At 41.6% G+C, this 20,608-nt stretch overlaps 1 protein-coding gene across 5 annotated transcripts in view; it reads right to left on the bottom strand.

The window, feature by feature from the left end:
• Window positions 1-1,594: 1,594 nt before the first annotated feature.
• TRIM67 (tripartite motif containing 67) overlaps window positions 1,595-20,608 on the bottom strand; it is a 47,404-nt gene continuing 28,390 nt past the window's right edge. For 4 of the 5 annotated variants that reach the window (XM_014573037.3, XM_075924699.2, XM_075924701.2 and 1 more), the window contains exons 7-10: window positions 20,164-20,302; window positions 17,617-17,920; window positions 10,437-10,599; window positions 1,596-9,768 (exon numbers count right to left, since the gene is read on the bottom strand). In XM_014573037.3, the coding sequence (XP_014428523.3) occupies window positions 9,703-9,768; window positions 10,437-10,599; window positions 17,617-17,920; window positions 20,164-20,302 (672 nt within the window). In that variant the 3' untranslated portion in view covers window positions 1,596-9,702. Of the gene's footprint in view, window positions 9,769-10,436; window positions 10,600-17,616; window positions 17,921-20,163; window positions 20,303-20,608 lie in introns of all 5 variants that reach the window. The other variant, XM_089777358.1, reaches the window with a different exon arrangement.

The following is a 20,608-nucleotide window of genomic DNA, read 5'->3' on the forward strand; positions in this document are numbered from 1 at the left end:
CTCCAAGTAGTAGTAATTTAAGGTATCAAGAAATTTTATCTCTGCATCCCATCCTGAGATGACATGTACCCAGTCAATATGGGGATAGTTGAAATCCCCCACTATTATTGAGGTTTTTTTTTTATTTTGATAGCCTCTCGAATCTCCCGTAGCATTTCATGGTCACTATCACTATCCTGGTCAGGTGGTTGGTAATATATCCCTACTGCTATATTCTTATTAGAGCATGGAATTACTACCCATCGAGAATCTATGGATCACTTAAGATTTTTACTTCATTGGATTCTACATTTTCTTTTATGTATAATGCCGCTCCTCCACCAGCATGACCTGTTCTGTCCTACCAATATATTTTGTACCTTGATATGACAATGTCCCATTGATTATCCTCATTCCACCAATTTTCTGTGATGCCTATTATAACAATATCGTCCTTTAATACAAGTCACTCTAGTTCACCCATCTTAATATTTAGACTTCTACTGTTTGGCTACATCTAGACTGGCATGATTTTCTGCAAATGCTTTTAACAGAAAAGTTTTTCCGTTAAAAGCGTTTGCGGAAAAGAGCATCTAGATTGGCACAGATGCTTTTGCGCAAAAGCACTTTTTGCGGAAAAGTGTCCATGCCAATCTAGACGCGGTTTTGCGCAAGAAAGCCCCAATCACCATTTTTGCCATTGAGGCTTTTTTGCGCAAAACAGTCCTGAGCTGTCTACACTGGCCCTCTTGCGCAAATGGGAGCATCATAGTATTCCTGTAGTCAGCCGCTGGTCAGTTTCAGCAGCGGCTGACTTGGGGATGCCTGGGGCAGAGCAGCTGGGGTGCTGCCAGGTTGGTCCCGCAGCGCCGTTCCTCGGCGCTACTGGACCAACCCAGCAGCACCCCAGCTGCTCTGCCCCAGGCGTCCTGATTCAGCCGCTGCTGAAACTGACCAGCAGCGGCTGAATCAGGACGCCTGGGACGGAGCAGATGGGGTGCTGCCGGGTTGGTCTAGTAGCGCCGAGGAGTGGCGCTGCGGGACCAACCCGGCAGCACCCCAGCTGCTCTACCACAGGCGTGGGCGAGAAAAGCCTGGTCTGCTGGGGGGAGGGGGGGTGGCGCACTAGCTGCGCTCCCCCCCCCCCCCCCCAGCAGACCAGGGAGATGCGGAGCAGCTTTTCTCGCCCCGGAGGACGCGGGCGGTGGGACCGCGGCGCGTCTGGGCAATCCCGCCACCCGCGTCCTCCAGGGTGAGAAAAGCCCCGTTCGTAAGTACATAAGTCGGATCCGCGTAACCCGGGGACTGCCGGTAAACAAAACAGGTAACCATCACGTGACCCATCCCCTTTCATCCAATCCCAGCTTCTGGCAATCTGGTCACCTACTTTCATAGTACTATAATTACTATCATACTCTACTTATTTCAATAATTTGAGAAATTTGGAAGGGTAAAGAGCCATCCACAAGTCTCACAGCCATAGACTGAGCTAAATAACATGTTTGAATAACCTTCACAAATGCTCAGTGCAAACCATACAAAAAATACAGATGTTCTAAACCAGGAAATGAATAATTTTGTGAAGGTGAATTTCCTCAGCTTTCCTCTCTATTAAATCAGCAGATTGTTCTGCTAACCTTACCAAACTGTTGGTTGCATTGTGCAAGGACAACTTGAACTTTATACCAGCCATTTATCAGCAATAGTAAACCAGGCACCATCAATGAATTTGTTGGCAGTGTATTAAGAATTTATTTAAAATCTGTAAACAGCATAAACTCATATTTCAGGTTTTTCCAAAAAGGATATTAATACACAAAGTCAGACTTAGACCAAAAGACAAAAAAAAGTTTGGTTTCCAATTCAAAAAATATAAACTTTTGCTACAGGTACAAAATTATAAAAAGTTTATTTTTTCCTCTTGATCTGGTGACGTACAAATACAGAAATAATGTATATTCCACCAGCTCCAATTGACGTTAAATGAGGGAAGTTGTTATAAAAGTAAAAATGTAATAGTTAGGAAGAAAATATAGGAAACAAGTTTTGTCTTTTATTTAACCAGGTGTGAACATTGTTATTTTGTTCCATTGTACCTTTTTTTGCCAACATTTAAATTAATGTCTGTCATGCTTCATATCACAACTGGAGAAAAAACAGCAGTTCTACCTCATGCATTTAGTCTAACATTTCATCACACTGTGTCTCTTGGCAATGCTTCATTCGTTAGTTAAAAAACTTGATATTTTTATTGACAGCACTTATAGAATGGAGTATTGGGTTAACATCATGATTGCTGCATCCAGAGAGTACAGTCTGGACCCATGAATGTTCACATACTGATCCGCCATGCTCAGGGCTTGACAAATCACTGAATCTACTCACCCGTGGCGAGATTTCAGCCGGTCGCCCCGTTCATCGGCGGCACATGCATGTGCAATGCAGGTCTTGCACATGCGCAGTGCGGGGCTGGCGGGCAGATTTTGCAGCCATTTGTCAAGCCCTGGCCATGCTAACCTGGAGATTCTCCCAAGTGGCATAGAATTTAGTTTTGCATCTTATTCTATTTGGATTTACTTGCAGTAGCATAGCTATCAGATGATCTCATTTGACCCAGAAATGCTACTGGAACACCTATTTCAGTAAAATGCACATCCATTTTCTACTTCGTGCAAGGATGAAGAAGTCCTGGAACATCTAGTTTCAGTGATTTGGGTTCTGCACCTCAGAAGCCTGTATGAATTTATTTTAAATGACTTTGTGCTTTAAGTTCCCATTCTGTTTCATATTACTAATCAGAAGAATCCCAAACAAATGCTGTCAATAAAAATAAGAAACTTCTCATTTCCTTTAAACAAAATAAGAAGACAGAGAATCTTATTTTCAGTAAGCAGTGAGGTCTTTTACATTTAAACATACCATTTTGTAATATTTGACACCTTACTTGAACTTCCTGAAGGACTCACTGAGTTTGTATTCTCTCTTCCATATATGAGTTGGTCCAGATGTGGTTTTTTTCATTACTCTACAGCAAGGTTAATGCTTTGCTAGTAAAAAAGACACTGCAAAGGTGGCAAAGCCTGAGATTAGGCCTAAAAGCTTTGCTTTATTAACAGTATTTTGGAATGAAGGATTCCAGTACTTTTCCGCATCTTACTTTCTTATGGGACCAGGTAGGCAGAGCAGAGCTATAGTGTGGTGAACACTCCTAGATCATAATCACAGACCAACACAGTGCCTTGCATTTTGTAGTTGACTAGCCTTGATCTTATCCATTAACCTTTTTTATTCAATATTACCCATATAAAGTAAGCGAGCAAATACTGTAAGTCACATTTCTTCTTTCTCTAGAACATCTAAGAGACTAGAGTATCACCAGGTGCTCTTTGCCATCTTTTAAAACTAGACTTGAGAAACAAAAAACAAACCCCACAACATCTTACGGTACTACAACAGATTGCCAGCCAAAAACCAATGACAGCAATACATTACAATGTTCTTATTTACAATATGATGGAATATTATGCATATAATAAATTACATTAATACTTTTCCTAGTAAACTCTGATATACGTATATCTCAGGAATTTTTTTCCTTCAGTCCAGTATAAGTACCTTTGTTCTCTGTAGCTCTCTTTAATTCTATTGGCTATAATGGGAGATGACACTGGTTTCACCTGTGTCTTCTGAATTTCAGAAGCCAAATTGCACTAAAAATTCTGGATAAATCACAGCTCTCTTCTCTAACATTTACATTTTAAAGGTATATATTATGTGCTTTCTAAAATCAGAAACAAGAAGGGATTGTCAGACAGGGCCATATGCAGCTGACCAGATTGTAGCAATACTTGTGTGTGAACTTCTTTTGAACAGATATGATTAAAAGAAGCCAGTAGTGGCTGCACAGGCCTACAACAGTGTGGGCTCTGACAATGAATGGTGTGTTACCCTGCAGAGCTGGAACCGAAAGAGGTGCTTGGGAGAGTGGAAGGAAGAACATCCTTTTGAGATGAAACTTCCCTTCCTCTTTCCCCTCCACTCTCTCTACAGCCACACAACTTTTCTAATCCACTTTAGTGAACATACTGGGGAAATCTGTAGAGGGGAAAAAACTAAGAGAAAGCTTTATAAGGGGTAAACAGCAGTGTGATGGAAATTTAAGGGACTTATGTCACTCTCCAAACCATAGTCTTTTTCTTTCACAGTGGTAGAGACAATCAAAGTGTGTGGATTTAGGAGTCAATGCCTAAATTCTTTAATTTAGCAAAATGTAAGCTTTTGGGGTAAAGATTTTTTTTAAGCTCTGTAAATAAATTTACCTCTGTCTTGTGGAGTCTATTCCCTGCCAAGCAAGCTACAACAGATAAGTTTCATTCTGTTGTTGGCTTTGCTCTTCCCCCAGCTGAGATAATTTGTCCCAGGGGAATAGAGGAAACTCCATGAGAGAATGTTTTATGCTTGTCTAGTTGGCCAGGAGGCAGAGTTTCACATACAGAAGAAGCTGGAAGCTTGATCTCCCATGAACCTGAGGATTCCCAAAGATCTACACATAGCTAAAGGAAGCAAGGGCATCTCAAATGGATTCCCTTTGTCTCTGTTCTACCATCCAGCCCCATTGGGCCTTCCTAGCCCATCTTGTGAGAGCTATACTCCCATGGGCTTCCTGATAAAGAAGGGGTTGGGAATAGTGGTGATATAAATTAATTCAGCCAAAGACTGTTCTACTTTTCAATTGTATTCTCCACAGCTTGTGTGAAGAAAAGCTGGATGTCCCTGAAAACCTGCACCAAGGAAGTGCTGGGGGAAGTGGAAAGGCGAGGAGTAAGGAGAACTTGAGATGAGACTGCTCTTCCCCACACTTGCTTCAGATAAAGGCTCCCTTTTGTGCACAAATGTTGAGAATAGGGATGTAATGCCGTAATCGATTAACCAATAAGCAAAAGCCCCCCCCACCCCAGTCAATTTTTTTGCAGGCTAGCCAGCAGCCCAGCTCAGTTCTGGCTCATGGTGGGTTCAGGACCTATCCCTGTTACGGCTCTGCATTTAAAATGCATTAGGTACCAGGTAGGCAGGCAGCCCCGCTCTCTTCCAGCTCATGATGGGTCCAGGAGCTCAGCCCCCCCCCCCCCCCCCAGGACAGGGGCTGCTTCAACCCTGCACTGCTACTTCTGTATCAGCAGGAGGCAATGGGCAGCCGGTCCACAAGGGGAGCTGGTTTTTAAACAGGCTCCCCTTGCAAATCAGCTCCCACCTGACACCCCACACTGCTGCCTCTGATACAGAGGCAGCAGCGCAAAGTGGCAGGGGGCTCCTTCGGAGTGGGGCTGGAGCACACTGGCTGTCAGCCCCACCCCCGGGGACTATAGAATAGTTGACTAACCGATAAGAATTCATGAGGTTAATCGACTATTCAGTTAACCAATATTTAATATCCCTTGTTGAGAAGAGGAACACAGAGCTTGCAGGGCTTTGTGGATGGAAGGGCCATTTGTGTTAGTGATCTGTAGAGCCTGGCAAATTTGCAGATATCCACTTTATATACACAGGTACCCACATCTACAGCTGTGGATGCAGATACCCACAGCTCATTTTTGCAGATACAGATGCAGATACAAATTTTGTATCTAGAACCCTGGATACTTGCAGCTATCCACTTTATATCTGGAGGTATCCACATCTGAGGATGTGAATGTGGATATCTGCAGCTCATTTTTGTGGATACAGAAGCAGATACACATTTTGTATCCATGCAGGTCTTTAGTGATCTGCAGTGGAGTGAATTACTTCCAGCCTGAACAGCGGAGGGAATTGCTTTCATTCTTCATGCAGTGCTGGTCTTAAAGGGACCCATTTTGTCCTGTCCCCACCCCCCACAAGATTCCTACTAAAGTCCATGGGATTTCTGCATGTGTATTCCTATGTAAAACTAGTTTCATAATCTAGTTCTAATTATGTTTTTATTACCACTGTTAGATAAGCTACCAAAACGCATGCAGCGTAAGCCGTTAATTTTTTTTTCATACGGGCAACTCAGTCTCATTTCAAATTTAATCCTTAAAATACATACACAACCAAAAATAGACTCACCCTCTATAGACTTAATCCAAATCAAATCAACAGTGTTAATACAGGATTTATATTTCTAATTGCCATTCTACAGTTTCTCTAGGTTGGAAGGGGACTGCAGACTAGCTTAACCTGCATCACACTTTTATCAGTGCCAGAATGAGTAGAGAATAGCAATAGAGAAGTCCATGCGTTTCTGCACAAATTTGGAGTCTGTCCCTAACACATTTCATTAACTATTTGAAATGTGAATCACTCTGTATTTTTCATTAACAAAAAAGAAAAATCTACTTCAACTTCACCCCGAGGAGTGACACACAAGGAATGATACAGAAGCACTTACAAAAACAACATAGATATCAAAAGCAATTCCAAAACCCTTTCAGAATGCACTATAAACATCTGGCAGTAGTTGTGGATTGGAAGGATTTAAATTCATGTGAATTTTTATTTCACGGATATTCCATGTAAAGACAGAAGTTCAGTCCTTATGTCCTATGCAGTGTTCTTGTTTTTAATAAGAAAACTAAGAGGCGTGCTTTCTTGTATCAAAATTGTCACAGGATGTTACACAGTATAAAAATTCATATGCAACTTAAAACACAGCGTTCCCATGTGCTGATCTGTAAAGCTGTACTTAAGTGAAGGCTACTGTTACAACTTCTATGTTCACGGAAGACAACTTTACAGTGAGCACGCTCAAGAGGAAATTCAGGGTCCTGTAGCATTGTAGCTGAGGTAGGCTTAAAACAGACCCACTGAATTAAAAATCCTGCACAGGGTCAGGTGGTATTTAAAAACAACAGAGAAAACAATAAATAGCTGGTCCCTGCTAAACATTTAACAAACTCAACGTAGTACACCACAGTTATTTCCACGCCTTAAAATACACTAGTAACATATCACAGTCTTAGAGGAAAGCATATCTGCTTTCCCACTTAACAGAGGTTTATTTTTGTTATGCTTTCTAGTTCAGTTCTGATCTAAAAAGAAGCTACATTTCTGTTCTGTAAAGGGAGGCTGGGTAAAACAAATGGGTGGCACTATATATCCTGCACAGATGGTTATAGATTGCTTTTGACTTACTCCTTCATTGTGGGTTGCTCAAATACCCCATTTTTCATCCCTCCTCAATGGCTGTTCATTATGGGAGTGTCTACACTACAGAGTCATTTCCAAATAATTCCCGTTATTTCAAAATAACAAAGTGAGCATCCACACATCAAGCTCATTATTTTGAAATAACCCCTGAATTTACGAGGAATAACACCTATTTCGAAATTGCTATTTCAAAGTAGGGTTTGTGTGGACACTCAGCTGCTGCTATTTCGAAATAACTACTCCCGAGTCATTCAAAATAATTACTCCCCAGTGCTTCTGGGGGCACTTAAGTCGAGATAGTATGTCCACATTAAGAGAGCTTGCCTCACGCTAATTTAGCAGGTTAGCATTAGCGAGCATGTGCTATTTTGAAAAGGTTATTTCGGGAGTTATTATTTCAAAATAACTTATTTCAAAATAACCTTGAGGTGTAGACATAGCCTAAGATGGCACCTTTCCTGTATACAAGTGCGAGATCCTCTGCCATCACATGGCATTGCCTGTAGTGGGGGATGCACTTAAGCTGGAGATCATATGTGCGCCTGCAGCAATGTGCCTGATTTCCAGCAGCCTATCCATGAAGAGCTGTGTCTAAAGTTTTACACAAGGCAATGAGCTGGATTTTTGGTTTAAAAATTGCTTTCAGGTTTACTGACCGCACATATTGAAGTCTGTGTGCCATACTTACAAAGAGCATGTGCATACACATGTATGGGTGTGCGCACGTGTGTGCAGGAAGCGTGATTAAAAAGGAAGTAAGGTAAAAATAGATTGCAGCAGGCTATGGTGTTTCTGTCTAGCAGCAGCACTACATTTGGGTTGGATCATGAGGACAAAGTTCTAGATGCAGTGTCATGGTGCAATCTCTGGGGGCTTGTTACTATAAATTAGCTCAGTTAACTGCCCTTCCCTCACGAAAATACACAAACACATTATTTTGTTAAGTGACAAAGAAATTGAGAATAAAAATATTTACTGCTGATGGCATGCTGGTAAAGATGCTATCTAGTATTGCCAAGGATTGAACCCTTCAGTGGCTAATTGGACATTTACTTTTGTGGATGCCATTTCATAAGGCTTCTCATTTTCATACGTTTCAGGTGACCACAAAATTCCTGAGGTGCAGGACAAAGTCAAAACCTACAAGATTCTTAGGCTCCACTTCAGCAAAGCACTACAGCAGCATGTGCTTAAGTGCTTTGCTGTATTGGAGCCTCAGTTCGTTCATCCCACCTGACTAGAAAATTAAGACCTTTGATCACAAGCGGTGTTGTACATCCACAACTCCCAGTGAATCTATGGGCGCTGCAGATGCTCAGCATCTATCAGGTAAAAGGCTATAAAGTATCACTCCTCTTCCCAACACAGTCTATTTTGTGTGTACTATATACCATTTTCAAAGAAATATCTGTGATCACTTGGACTCTCCTCTGCTCCCTTTTCAGAAGATGATTGTTTCTGGTACCTGAAATGAGTTCTCCCATTTGTGACAACAAAAGCCACTGCAGTCACACTGAAATGAGAAGCACTAAGGTTTATTGAGCATTTTTAACTCCCCAAAGATATGTACCCTAGTGCTAGCTACAATGAGCACAAACATTGTATAAAAGTACTGAGGGCCTAATCTTGTTGCCTAGTTGGTGGGAGCATAATTCATAGAGTAATGCATTTAAGGCCAGAAGGGACCATTATGATCACACAGGGTACATCTACACAGGACAGCTATTTCAAGATAGTGGAGATGTCCTGAAATAGCAACCCTGCGTATTAACAAAAGCTGCCTGTTATTTCAAAATACTTTTTCAAAACAAAGGGTGCGCTATTTCGGAATCCCTGTAACCCTTGTTCCACGAGGGTTACGGGATGTCACGTAATAGCATGTTATTTTGAAATTTGGCATGGTGTAGATGTGCCAAATTTCAAAATAAGCTATTTGGAAATAGAATCGAAATAAGATATGCAAACTGCATAGCGCAAATTGCATGGGTGCTGTATAGATGCACCCATAGTTTGACCTCCTGCATATCATAAGGCAACGAACGTCACTTTGCAATTTCTGGTTCAAGCCCATAACTTCTGTTTGAACAATAGCATAGCTTTTAAAAGATCACTTTCTTGATTTAAAGAACTCAAGTGATGGAGAAGCCATCACATCCCTATAGAAATTGTTCTGATTGTTAATTATCCTCACTATTAATTAGCCATTCATAATAATCATAGTAAGCACAGATCCAATCATGAAAGGGAAAATGTGCTCATTGTAGCTGTTACTATGTGTCTGTAGTGTGCTGTATGTATGTGCTTTTTATACTTAAATGCAGGAATGCACACCCATCAGAATAAAAAAACCCTATTCTATAAATATTCTTGTTACCAGAGTAAAATTAAAAATGGATGTGCATAAATATTAATGATCAGATCATACACTGCTAGTTAGCAATGTTCTGCATAAGTGTTAGTCTAATTTAGGGATGTTGCTTTGTTACCAACAGTGAATAATGACCAATTGCATTTGGAAAGATTACAAAATCCAGCATAGGGTTAGGCAGCAGGACCTCAGTTACTGGGCAGCTTTGGCTGTCTTACACTCTGTGGCACCTCCAGTCCTGTGTGCAGAGTCACCTGTGCAGAAAAGAAATAACCTCTTATTTAATATATAAACTCTAGTTCCCTAGAGTAGGCAGAGTGGATGGAGGTAGCTTACACTGTGAGCCCAAGAGAATATATATGTGCAAATGTCATGAATTAAAGAGTGCAAATGAAATACTTACTGGGTCTTCTCTTTATAATTAAACATTCTTTGACCTACATTTTCTTAGCTTTATTTTCTATCATGGTGCTGAAATTGTACTTATTTGCAGCAGTTAGTTATCTCCAAACAGAGAAGGTCTAAGAGTATTTATATACCAGTACTTTTACTCCAGACAATAAAGTTAACCTTAGAACATTGCTGCTTCCTGGATGGAAGAGCAGTAACAAAGCAACGCTGGGGCTTACTCTGTGCGTGCGTGTTTATGTGCGTACCTATTTATTATTTCTAAAGCACTTCCCTATATCTGAGATGTGATACAAAAAAGTTAAATCCAATTATTTTCTTTTTTTTTTTAAATTGCATTAGTCCAGATGCAATCAGCAAACAAAACTAGGCAAAGTTTAAAAAAAAATCCATATTTACACCTATCAGCTGCATCTTGACCTCTTCTCTGTGGCAGTCAAGGAATAATTTTGGTTGGAGTAGGATTTCTCCTTTGGTTGGCATGCAGAAGGAGTTAGAACTGAAAAAGATTTACCTGTACATTTCGGTTGAGGCTTAATGCAGGCATGAAGACACCTTCCACATTTTCAAATGCTGGAGGTCCTTGCTGCTGCCCATTTATGTAAAAGGTCAGGTTGTGCTTGTTTAGATCCAGGAGAACGCCCACAGTGGCACCTTTAGAAACACCCCCTTCTGTCCTAAGAAACAAAGTGATCATATTGTCCATCTTAGTGGAGGCAGGTTGTTACATTCCAGACTCTCTCTGTTTCAGGCCAGTCCTTTCTAAAGCAAAAGGAATGTGGAGCAGCATGAGAAAATTAGTATTATTTGGAGGGCATCTGCTAACGGCCTTTTCTCCACGTGTAATTTGCATTTTCCACTAAGTGCAGGCAACCCTGAGAAATGGGATCCCATAAGGTCATATCCACCCAGTGGGTACATTTTGGCAGAGCTGAAAAAGCTCAAAGAGAAAGGGGGAGTTAAATTAACATGATAGAGCAAAGATTTTGAGGATGGAAAAGCTGTTGAAACCAATTCTTTTCATACCCCACATGCTAGAGGAAATACATCAATATTCATAACAAAGATCTGATTCCAAGGACTTCATTGAAATCCACAAGATTGCTCACATAAATAAAGGCTGCAGGAAATGGCCTAACTGTTAATGTGCATTGAAGGTCTCAGATAGGGCGGCACAGTGAACTCTTTACAAGATATACTGTAAAAACAGAAAGTAGCTTATCACTAGCAAAATCCCTATTTGCTGGAACCAAATACACAATATCCATTCTATTTTAATTTGATTATCACAGCTAGCAACTGGGATCTACTATGCTCTAGTTGCAGGCCAGGACCCAAAAACTATATATAAAAAAGCAAACACCTTAGAAGGCAGGGTAGCAGGAGATGGTTCAAGGTGGAGCAGTAATTGATGAGGGATCTGCTCTCCCAGTGCCCTAAGCTGGTGACTAGAAGGGATTGAGAGTTATTGGGCGAGGAGCTGTTTCAAATTTTGGGGTGGTGGTGGTGATAATCAGTTGCGTCAGGAGCTAGCTACTGTAGCATCAGTGTCCTACCATCACGACAGCTTCAGCCAACTCTTCTATGCAAGAATACATGAACTTTTCCTTTAAGGACTAAGCTAGTCCAATACCATTCTACTTAAAGAGCACTGAGCCAGAAAACCACTAGATGTGTGAATTGGCCCTAGTTGCTGATGCTTTTAATGTCACAAATTCTGCAAGGGAACGCAGATTCAGTGTTTATAATAATTTACAGCAGAAGAGAAACAAGCCCCCTCTCCAATTCACAGGGTACACACAATTTTAATGTAACATTCATCAGAATGTTTAGTGATCAACACTAACATACATGTCACTGAAAAATTCAGTTAGGGCCAAATATGTGGAGCAGAGAATATGGTATTATTGGTATAATTGCTGTTATAAATTTTGTCCACCAGGGGGCACAGAATTTTTATGATTATGATTTATGATGATGATGATGATGATTTTAAATTGGATCAGTGGCTTTAAAACTTTTTTCACTTGTGGACTGCTACAAATTTTCAACTGGAAATCTTAGATACAGTCTGTGGCTCCCAACCAGTCCACAGATCACAGGTTTCAGAGGGGTAGCCGTGTTAGTCTGAATCTGCAAAAGCGACGAGGAGTCCTGTGGCACCTTATAGACTAACTGAAGTTAGTCTATAAGGTGCCACAGGACTCCTCGTCGCTTTTTCAGATCACAGGTTGAAAACCATTGTTCTATGGCAATGACAATCTCTCACAGACTCCCTTAGACTCAGCATGTGGACTTCCGGGACTTTGCAGACCACAGGTGGGAAATGATGAGATTAGACCACTCAATGGCTCAACCAGCTCTCCCTTTCCTGCGGACTTCAACAGAAATAGGTTTTTATCCTTTATTGAGCAGATAATCTGGACATGGCAGATTCTTCCCCAATCAAATATCTTTAGACAATACCAGTATTCCATTCCAAACTCATGAGTTGCTCCCCTCCTCCAGCTGATTAGTTTAAAAAAAAACCCAAGATAATAACTGTAGGATTCTTTTTATTTGCCTTGTAATTGTCATTTGGTATCTTGTTTTCAAGATTTTCTCTTACCAGGTGGGCTAGAAACCCTTTTTGAGGGTATTATGCTCTTGCCTATATAAGAAGTTAATTCTCTGAGGCTAATGAATTGTGTGCTAAACCAGTGGTTCTCAATTAGGGCTCTGAAGCCTTCGGGAGGCCACATGTAGGTTTCAGGGGGTCTACCAACCAAAGCTAGTGTTAGACTCACTGAGGCACAAGGCTAAAAGCCAAACCTCCATCGCATGGTTCTATAGCCCGAGGCTCTCAGTCCCAACATCCTGCTGAAGCCTGAGCAACTTTAACTTCACAGGGCCCCCCTAAGGCATGGGGGTCCAGGCAGTTGCCCTGCTGGCTACCCACTAACATTGCTCCTGGCTTTTAAGTGCAGAAAAGAGTTCTTGTGGCACAGGTGGGCCATGGAGTTTTTATGGCATGTTGGGGTGGCCTCTAGGGTGGGGGAGGGGGGGGGAGAAAAAAGGTTGAAAACCCTTGTGCCAAAGCATGAGACAGAGGGTGCGACTACACAGCACCCTAAATTCAAGACAAGAAACACAATTTGCATTATACAAATTGCATATCTTATTTCGAAACGGCTTATTTTGAAATTTGGCGCATCTACACAATGCCAAATTTCAAAATAACGTGCTATTTTGAGCCATCCCTTATCCCTCGTGCAACGAGGCTTACTGGAATGGGAAAATAGCATGCCCATTATTTTGAAAAATATTTCAAAATAATGGGCGACTTGTGTAGACGCGGGGTAGCTATTTCGGGATACCTCCAGTATCCCGAAATAGCCATGCAGCGTAGATGTATCCAGAGTCACAGGTCCCTACACCTCCACAGGCTAAGCAAATGTCTGAAAGCCCAGCACATCTCTGCTTGCAGGCTGGACATGCATAGTGCTGCCTCTGTAGTAATGTTCCCCCATCCTTCAACTGAACTAAAACCCTTTCATGGGATAATGGTCTATCCTATGGGAAGAGGCAAAGTTGGAGGGATAGCCACACTCCAGCAACATTCACCCACCAAACCACAAGTTTTGAGCAGGTGAGTTACTAATGCTCTTCTGTCAGCATTGACAGAACAATTTGGAACAATTTATCTGGGTTTGTTACAGAGGCAAAATGCAGAGAGAAGATTCTCTACCACAATGGCTGGGGGCTGCAGGGGAGAGGAAAATACTTCAAAGGCAAAAGGTCTCAGTGCAGATCATCCCTTTCATTAAGCTACACATCTCTTAGTGGTCCACTGCTTTTAGGACCAATCTCACAGACACTGAAATGATGGGGCAAGGTGGGAAAGTAAAAGCTGCATGCACACATTTTACCAAGGCATATCCTGATTTCTGAGTGCTTTATTTTGCAGCTTTAACACTTCGGAGGTTTTTTTCTGATTGAATGCTTTCGATATAAATTAGAAACCGGTTGGCAAAACAGACTCTGAACTCATGTAATTATGGCTTTAAATAACACATATGGCAGAACTGCCATGCCTTTTCATTAAAGCAGCCCCAGCCAAAATGTTTCTTGTTAAGCAGCTTTCACATACAAACTAACGAGGTTGATCTAATTTTCAAGAAGACCAGCTAACAGTTCTAATGTAATTCCTTTTTATAACTCCATACTAATTTTAAATATATCAGTGATAATCATGTTAAATTATACATGAAGCCACTTAGTGTCTTAATCTGCTTGACTATTTAAACAGAAACACTAGCAATTTGTTACACTTCTTTAGGCAATTAAATAAATATTTATTGGATGAGAATCTTCCTTTGTAGAGATATGCACCAATTTTTCAGCATTTCCATTTAAGTCCCAATTCTGCCACCCTTACTCACATTGACTCTGTTCCTGTTGGTTTATTTGTTCACGTGTATCAACTAAAATGTACATATGAGTGTTTGCAGGCTTAAGACCACTGAGTATTACCTTACTCTATGAATAACCCCAGAAGGCACTACTACTTCTGAGTAAAGATGGAGGAATCGGCCCTCCATGAATAATGCTGTTGTCTCTAATTGGAGTCTGCCACTGGAGTGCGTCTACACAGCAGCGTTTAACTCAAAATAAGCTATGCAAATTAAGCTACGTCAATTGCGTAGCTCATTTTGAAATATCTTATTTCGAAATTGGGAGCATCTACACTAGGGATGTTAAAATTGGATTAATCAACTAATCAAATAGTCAATGGAATTTCCACGACTATTCAATTAGTCAATAAGGGCACTTCAACTTTGAAACATAGCAAGAGCCCACCCCGGCTGTTGCTACATTTCAAAGGTGGAAGTGTCATGCAGCGTTCCACCTTTGAAATATACAAGAGCCCCAATAATCTTGTGCATTTCAAAGACAGAAATGCTGCATGGAGCCTGGGGCCAGCAGGAGCTCTTGCACATTTCAAAGACTGAAACACCACATGGAGCCCAGGTCAGCGGGGACTCTTGTACATTTCAAAGGTGGAAGGCCACCACTGCACCCCTGTCCCCTCCCAAGGAGCTGGAGCTGGGGGGAACTGGCTTTTAAGCCAGATCCCCACAGCACCTCCTCTCCTCTCCTCCCCTCCCCCCACCTTGCTGCCTCTTTCTGATAGAGGCAGCAAGGGAGGGAGGAGCAACTAGTCGACCAGTGTCAACTATCCAATAAGCAAAAGCTTACTGTAACAATTGATTTAACAATGAAGTGGAGATGTGTCTTATAAACCTACCCTATTATAACGTGAATATTTTCTGATTTCTAATGGGAAGAGTGATTCTTTTCAGACCTATTTTGCTTCTTCAACAGCCTGAGAAAAGCCCACTTAAATCAATGTAGGGATTCCTATGGATTTCAGTAGACTGTGTCCCAAGTTCTCAAAATGAGACTTTTCCCTTCTGATGGTTATTTATTTTTATGGTGCTCCACAAACTCATTTTAGTTTTTCTTCTTTGCAATTTGATATAAAGGGTTGACATTTTATATGCATTGCAATCTAGACATTCCTCTATTTGGTAATCTTGCCAGGGGTGGGGTGGGGAGGACAGCTCCATTGCAATGAACTCCAGCTGCTCTACACAACAGGCATGTGGCACACCAGGTGCCTCTGTGTACTTACTCCCAGTAATTAACAAATATGAATTGATATTTGCTTGCCTAAATTTTTCATGCCCCTTTTTTGTGTGCTTCCTTTGGTTTATGAAAAGCTGATTCCCTGCTCTGCTACAGCTACTGAAAATGAATCAGCTATCTTCCATTTTTTTTCTCGTTGTTCTGGGCCCTAGTAATGCAAGATGCTGAGTCAATGTGAGTGGATGGTGCTATCTATTTCTAGAGGAATTTAGCAAATTCCATAATTAGGACTTTTAACTATTTTCATACTCACTCATTTATCTAACAGTCTAATACCTTCCTATAAAATCTGTGAAAACGGAAACAATTGGTATCTACATATCTTTAATTATAATGGCTCAATTACCATAGTATCTGAAAACCTCAGTTTTTAACATATTTATGAAATATATGATAGCTCAGTATATTTCTATTTTCATTGGGGAGTGATAGTTAAGCAGATTTAGCTGTTTTTAAAAAACTATTGAATCTAGTGGGTTAACAAACTGACCTACTTGGTTGCCACAGTTAAAAATATAATGCTCAGCACTAATACTGTTAAAGTGCATGTGAGTTCATGAAAAAAATATGCACTCCACAGTTGTGCTGCACTCTAGTGAATATTCTATTGGTCTGTCCCTTTTTAAGATATTCCTGTAACAGCTGGCAATTCAGCATCCATGGAAGCTGCGTTTTTTTCTCTCATTTTGGCAAAGCAATCAGAAAGCCAAAACATGTCCATTATTTGTTATCTGTGTAAAGAAAGGTTTTACTAAGCTCTTGAGCTGCCAAGCAACACAGAGTGCTGGCTTGTAACAACACTCCAAGGACTGAATCCATGAAATAGGTTTCTAGGATACTATCACACAGACTATTTGCCAGCCTTTTTTCAAAAAGTATCAGCTATTTCATGAAGCACTAGTAATTTTTGTACTGATTACAATTACTTTTGCCATTAATCCAATCAAGGCATTACAAGGACAAATATATTTTAATATATTTAACACGTTTTTTGTTATTTTATTCTATTATTGGCTTAGGGCCTGATTCAAAGCCAGTCCTTTGATTCCATGCTTCTAGGAAAAACAGTGTCATTCAGCAATTCAGTCAAACTAAACATCATGACATGAATGGTGAGCCTTGATCACGCAATGCAGAAATATTTCTTGGGAGTCATGACTGAGTAGTGTCTTCAGTTTTGGCTAACACAACATACATGAACTGTCATAGCACTTCTGAGTTATCTGATACTCCTGGACCAAAATTCAACCCCCATGAATCTCTGTTGACTTCAAGTGTAAGTCTTAATTATTCTTATTTGGTTACCTGCACTTCTGATAACAACCCCTATTTCAACTGCACAGTATACCTCGCAACCAAGCTCCCATTTCAGAAGGCACATATTTCCAGGAACTGTAGTATTTTGATATTGGCTGTTACAAACTGGCTGATGTTGGGACAATGCTCCTGATAAAACCAGGATGTGGAATACATAAATACAGATCTTCACAGTGATAGGAAGTGGAGTCAGGTATTTGAGCCTTAACCTAACTTCAGCCCCCAACTGTGCAAATCCCAGATAAGGACCTTCCCCCAATTTTTTTCGCTTTGTGCTTCCACTTCTAGCAACCTCCCATTGCTATCATTAATCCCCTAGATGAAGAAGACAGAATGGGATTCTTTGCAAAGCCTGTCAATATCTCTATTTAACAAGGCAATCTGGTCACTGTTCATCAGTGTGCAGCATACCCTCCTCTGTCCTTGCCCTCAAATCACCCCTGGGCATTGCCTAATACTAGCTTTAATCAGCTTTCAGGACTGCCAGTAAACATCTTCATGATGAACAAACAGTAATTTGGGCTAGGGTTTCTTGTACTGCCCTGTGATCACAAAGAACCCTGGTGAATAGAATGAAATTGCCATCCCCCACTGCTTCCGTGAAAAGGAATGCAGACTCTTTTTAAAATGTAGTCTCCTTAAAATGAAAAAAAATCAAGCCACAAGAAAAGTCCATAATCGGAGCTTACCGACTTGTATGAGAATTGCAATGCATGAACCAGCTGCGGTTGTTATCAACATACATAGCCCATGCCTTGTCGTCCTTCCCTAGCATCATGTCCTTGACCACGTTAATTCTAGCTATTCCAAAAGCCGGATCTGGATGGTTATCATAACGATCCACATGCAATTCCCAGTAATGTACTCCCTTGGAGAAGGCTGCCGTGCCCAGAACAACACGATCATCGTAACTACTACAGGTGGCAGTCTGGTTGTCATTTGACAGGACTATGTCCCGATGGGCCGAAGAGGGGTCGAAGGTGAACCAGGCCACTGTGCAGAAAGAATAAAGGCAACTTAATAGTAGGAAAGGATACAATAAAACATAATTTTGCTCTATTTCATATCAGTTTCTGCCCTTCTAAATTCTCACCATACTTTTAAGTGGAGGAGATATTCTTCCCATGTTATTCTAAACCAGGGGTTGGCAATGTATGGCATCTTGTGCGCAAGATGATTTTTTGTGGCATGCACAGCAAGCAGAGTGGGCGGCATGACCCTGCACTGAGCTCTGCATCCCTGGGGCATGCAGCCCCCAGGAACTAAGGGTTTAAGCACCCTCCTACCCCCACTACAGGGGCGGGGCTGGTCACATGCTGGCTGGTCTGGGGCCCAGAGCTACAGCCTGCAGATAAGGGATGAGCCCCGGGCAAAGGGCAGATCCAGGCATGGAAGTGACTGTGCCCTCCCCCCCCCCCCACACACACCCCTCCTTGCCCCAGCGCTGCGAGTCCCAGTGCTGCTGCCCTACTTGTGTGTGCATTGGGGGCACAGGGATATCAGAGCAGGAGGGGAGTGAAGAAGGATACAGGGGCAGGATGGGAAGGGGCAGGGCTTGCACTGAGGGGGATGAGGAAAGTTAAATCTTGGCACGTCACTTCTGAAAGGTTGCCGACACTGGTTCTAGACTACTGCACTGTGCACTGTTTCATTTCATAGGCAACTGCATTTCAGTTTGGAGAAACGTAAGAACCATTTATGCAATTTGCATAATCAGTAAAATTTGCAAGGCATTTTCAATCTCTTTGGGTAAAAATGCACGTAACTGTAAGCCAGCCAATATAATTTCTCCTATCTGGACCTGCCTTTTAGGGTGTGAGCTTCCTGTGGCAGTGAATGTCTCTGTTTGGGTCTGTATGTTATAGAGCAAATCACTGGTGCTGCACAAATAAGGAAGACGACCAACTTGGTTATGGACTTCTCTGAAGTCTGGGGCTATTCCGATATGGGATTTGGTTCAGGCCTGTCTCTACTGGAAATACTATTTCATGTGGCGGGCAAGTTCATTATAACTGGGTGTCATTGGCTTCTTTTAAAAAAAATCTTTACATCTAAATATCTTAACACTCTATAAATACAGAGCATTTATAGTATTTACTACAGCATTATTAATCCAGATGAACTTCTTGTGGTGCCCATATGGATGTCAAGTGTAATTACATGGGAACACTGCATGAATTACCACCCAGCTCTTATCAAGCCCTCTTCTGAAATTAGTATCAGCAGTGAAGAAAACACAGAAACATCAGAGACACACAGAGAGACATAGAGTGGCACATAGTGGTATAAATGACTATGAACTCTAGATCAAACACAATTATTTTAATTAAACCCAAAGCCTCGACAGGCAAATGCACATGTAGATTTTGAAATGTGGAGAGCTGTCAATAAATAGCACATGCCAAAAGTCTAAAGAGCTGGATTATGTTTTTTCTTTTATCATTTCTGAGTATTTGGGATGGGGAAAGGATGGGACAGACAGCCTCAGAGACTGCAGGATGGATTTTCAGTGCGGGAACAACATAGCTGCCAACTACATGCAGCGACAGCTGCACAAGTACTTTTCCAACATTAAATCCGGTGCATGTATCCAACAGATTCTAAGACTATATGCAAGTGTCAGACTCAGGGCTGATCCTAACCAATTGGTGGCCCCGGGCGACCGTCTGGCTCACCCACATAGGGTGATACCGAACAAAAATTTGTCAAGCCAAAAAAAAGGGGGGGGGGGCAGGGAGTCAGGGAGTAACCAGGGAAACCTGGAGGGAGGATTTGGGAAGTTGGGCCAAAATGTGGTTGCGGCCTACCCCTAAGACGGGCTCTGTTGGCAGCCCCTTGAAAATGGTGGCCCCAAGCGACCGCCCCTAAGACCGGCTCATAGCCAGACTCCACAACTGCACACACAGACTACTGCTGGAAAGTGTGCACAGAGAAATCACATGTACATTCACCGAGGCCAAGGTCTTCTAAAGCAATTCTGATAGCTTCTATTCTTCCACAGAAGGAGCAGCAATGAGTGGGGGCATCCCCATACTGTGCCACTAGCATACATCAATCCTGACCTGCAGTCACAGGACTGAGAGGGAAGCTCAGTCTGCACTCGATCCACCCTGGCCCCTTTGTGAAGGTGATCAAAACTCATAATACCAAGTATATTGGTGGATGTCATGGAATGTGAACATCTGGCTGCTAGGAACCAGAGCGCTCGATTTTTTAATGATATAAAACAAACTCACCATCAGACGTCTGTAAAACAACTGTCTTGCTGTAAGGGCCAACTCCTGAAGAATTAAAAGCTTTGACTCTTGCATTGTAGGTACTGTTGAAATGAAGGCCATCAATTGTACATAGGGTCTCCTTGCCAACATACACTTCCTGAGCATTCAAAAAGACAGGGACATAACTCACCACCTTCTTCCAAATTGAAGGTCTCATAGTCAGACTTTTAAACATAAACGCTGAGTAAATATTGCTCAGTGTATAGGGGGATTTAGAATTTACAGGATTGTAACAAGGATACTCACATCCAATGAGACTCAACACGGAGAAGAGAGTTCAAGAAAGATTAGGTAGTAGGTGGAGGCAGCAAGAGAGAGACAAAGATTAAAAAGGGAAGTCTAAAATGTATCGTTTTGTTTTTCCAATAGGGCTGTCTCAGTCCTTCTCTGGGTCCTGTTAATA

The sequence above is a fragment of the Pelodiscus sinensis genome, chromosome 3, assembly GCF_052426305.1.
Source record: "Pelodiscus sinensis isolate ZL-2025 chromosome 3, ASM5242630v1, whole genome shotgun sequence".
NCBI classification, from domain to species: Eukaryota; Metazoa; Chordata; order Testudines; family Trionychidae; genus Pelodiscus; species Pelodiscus sinensis.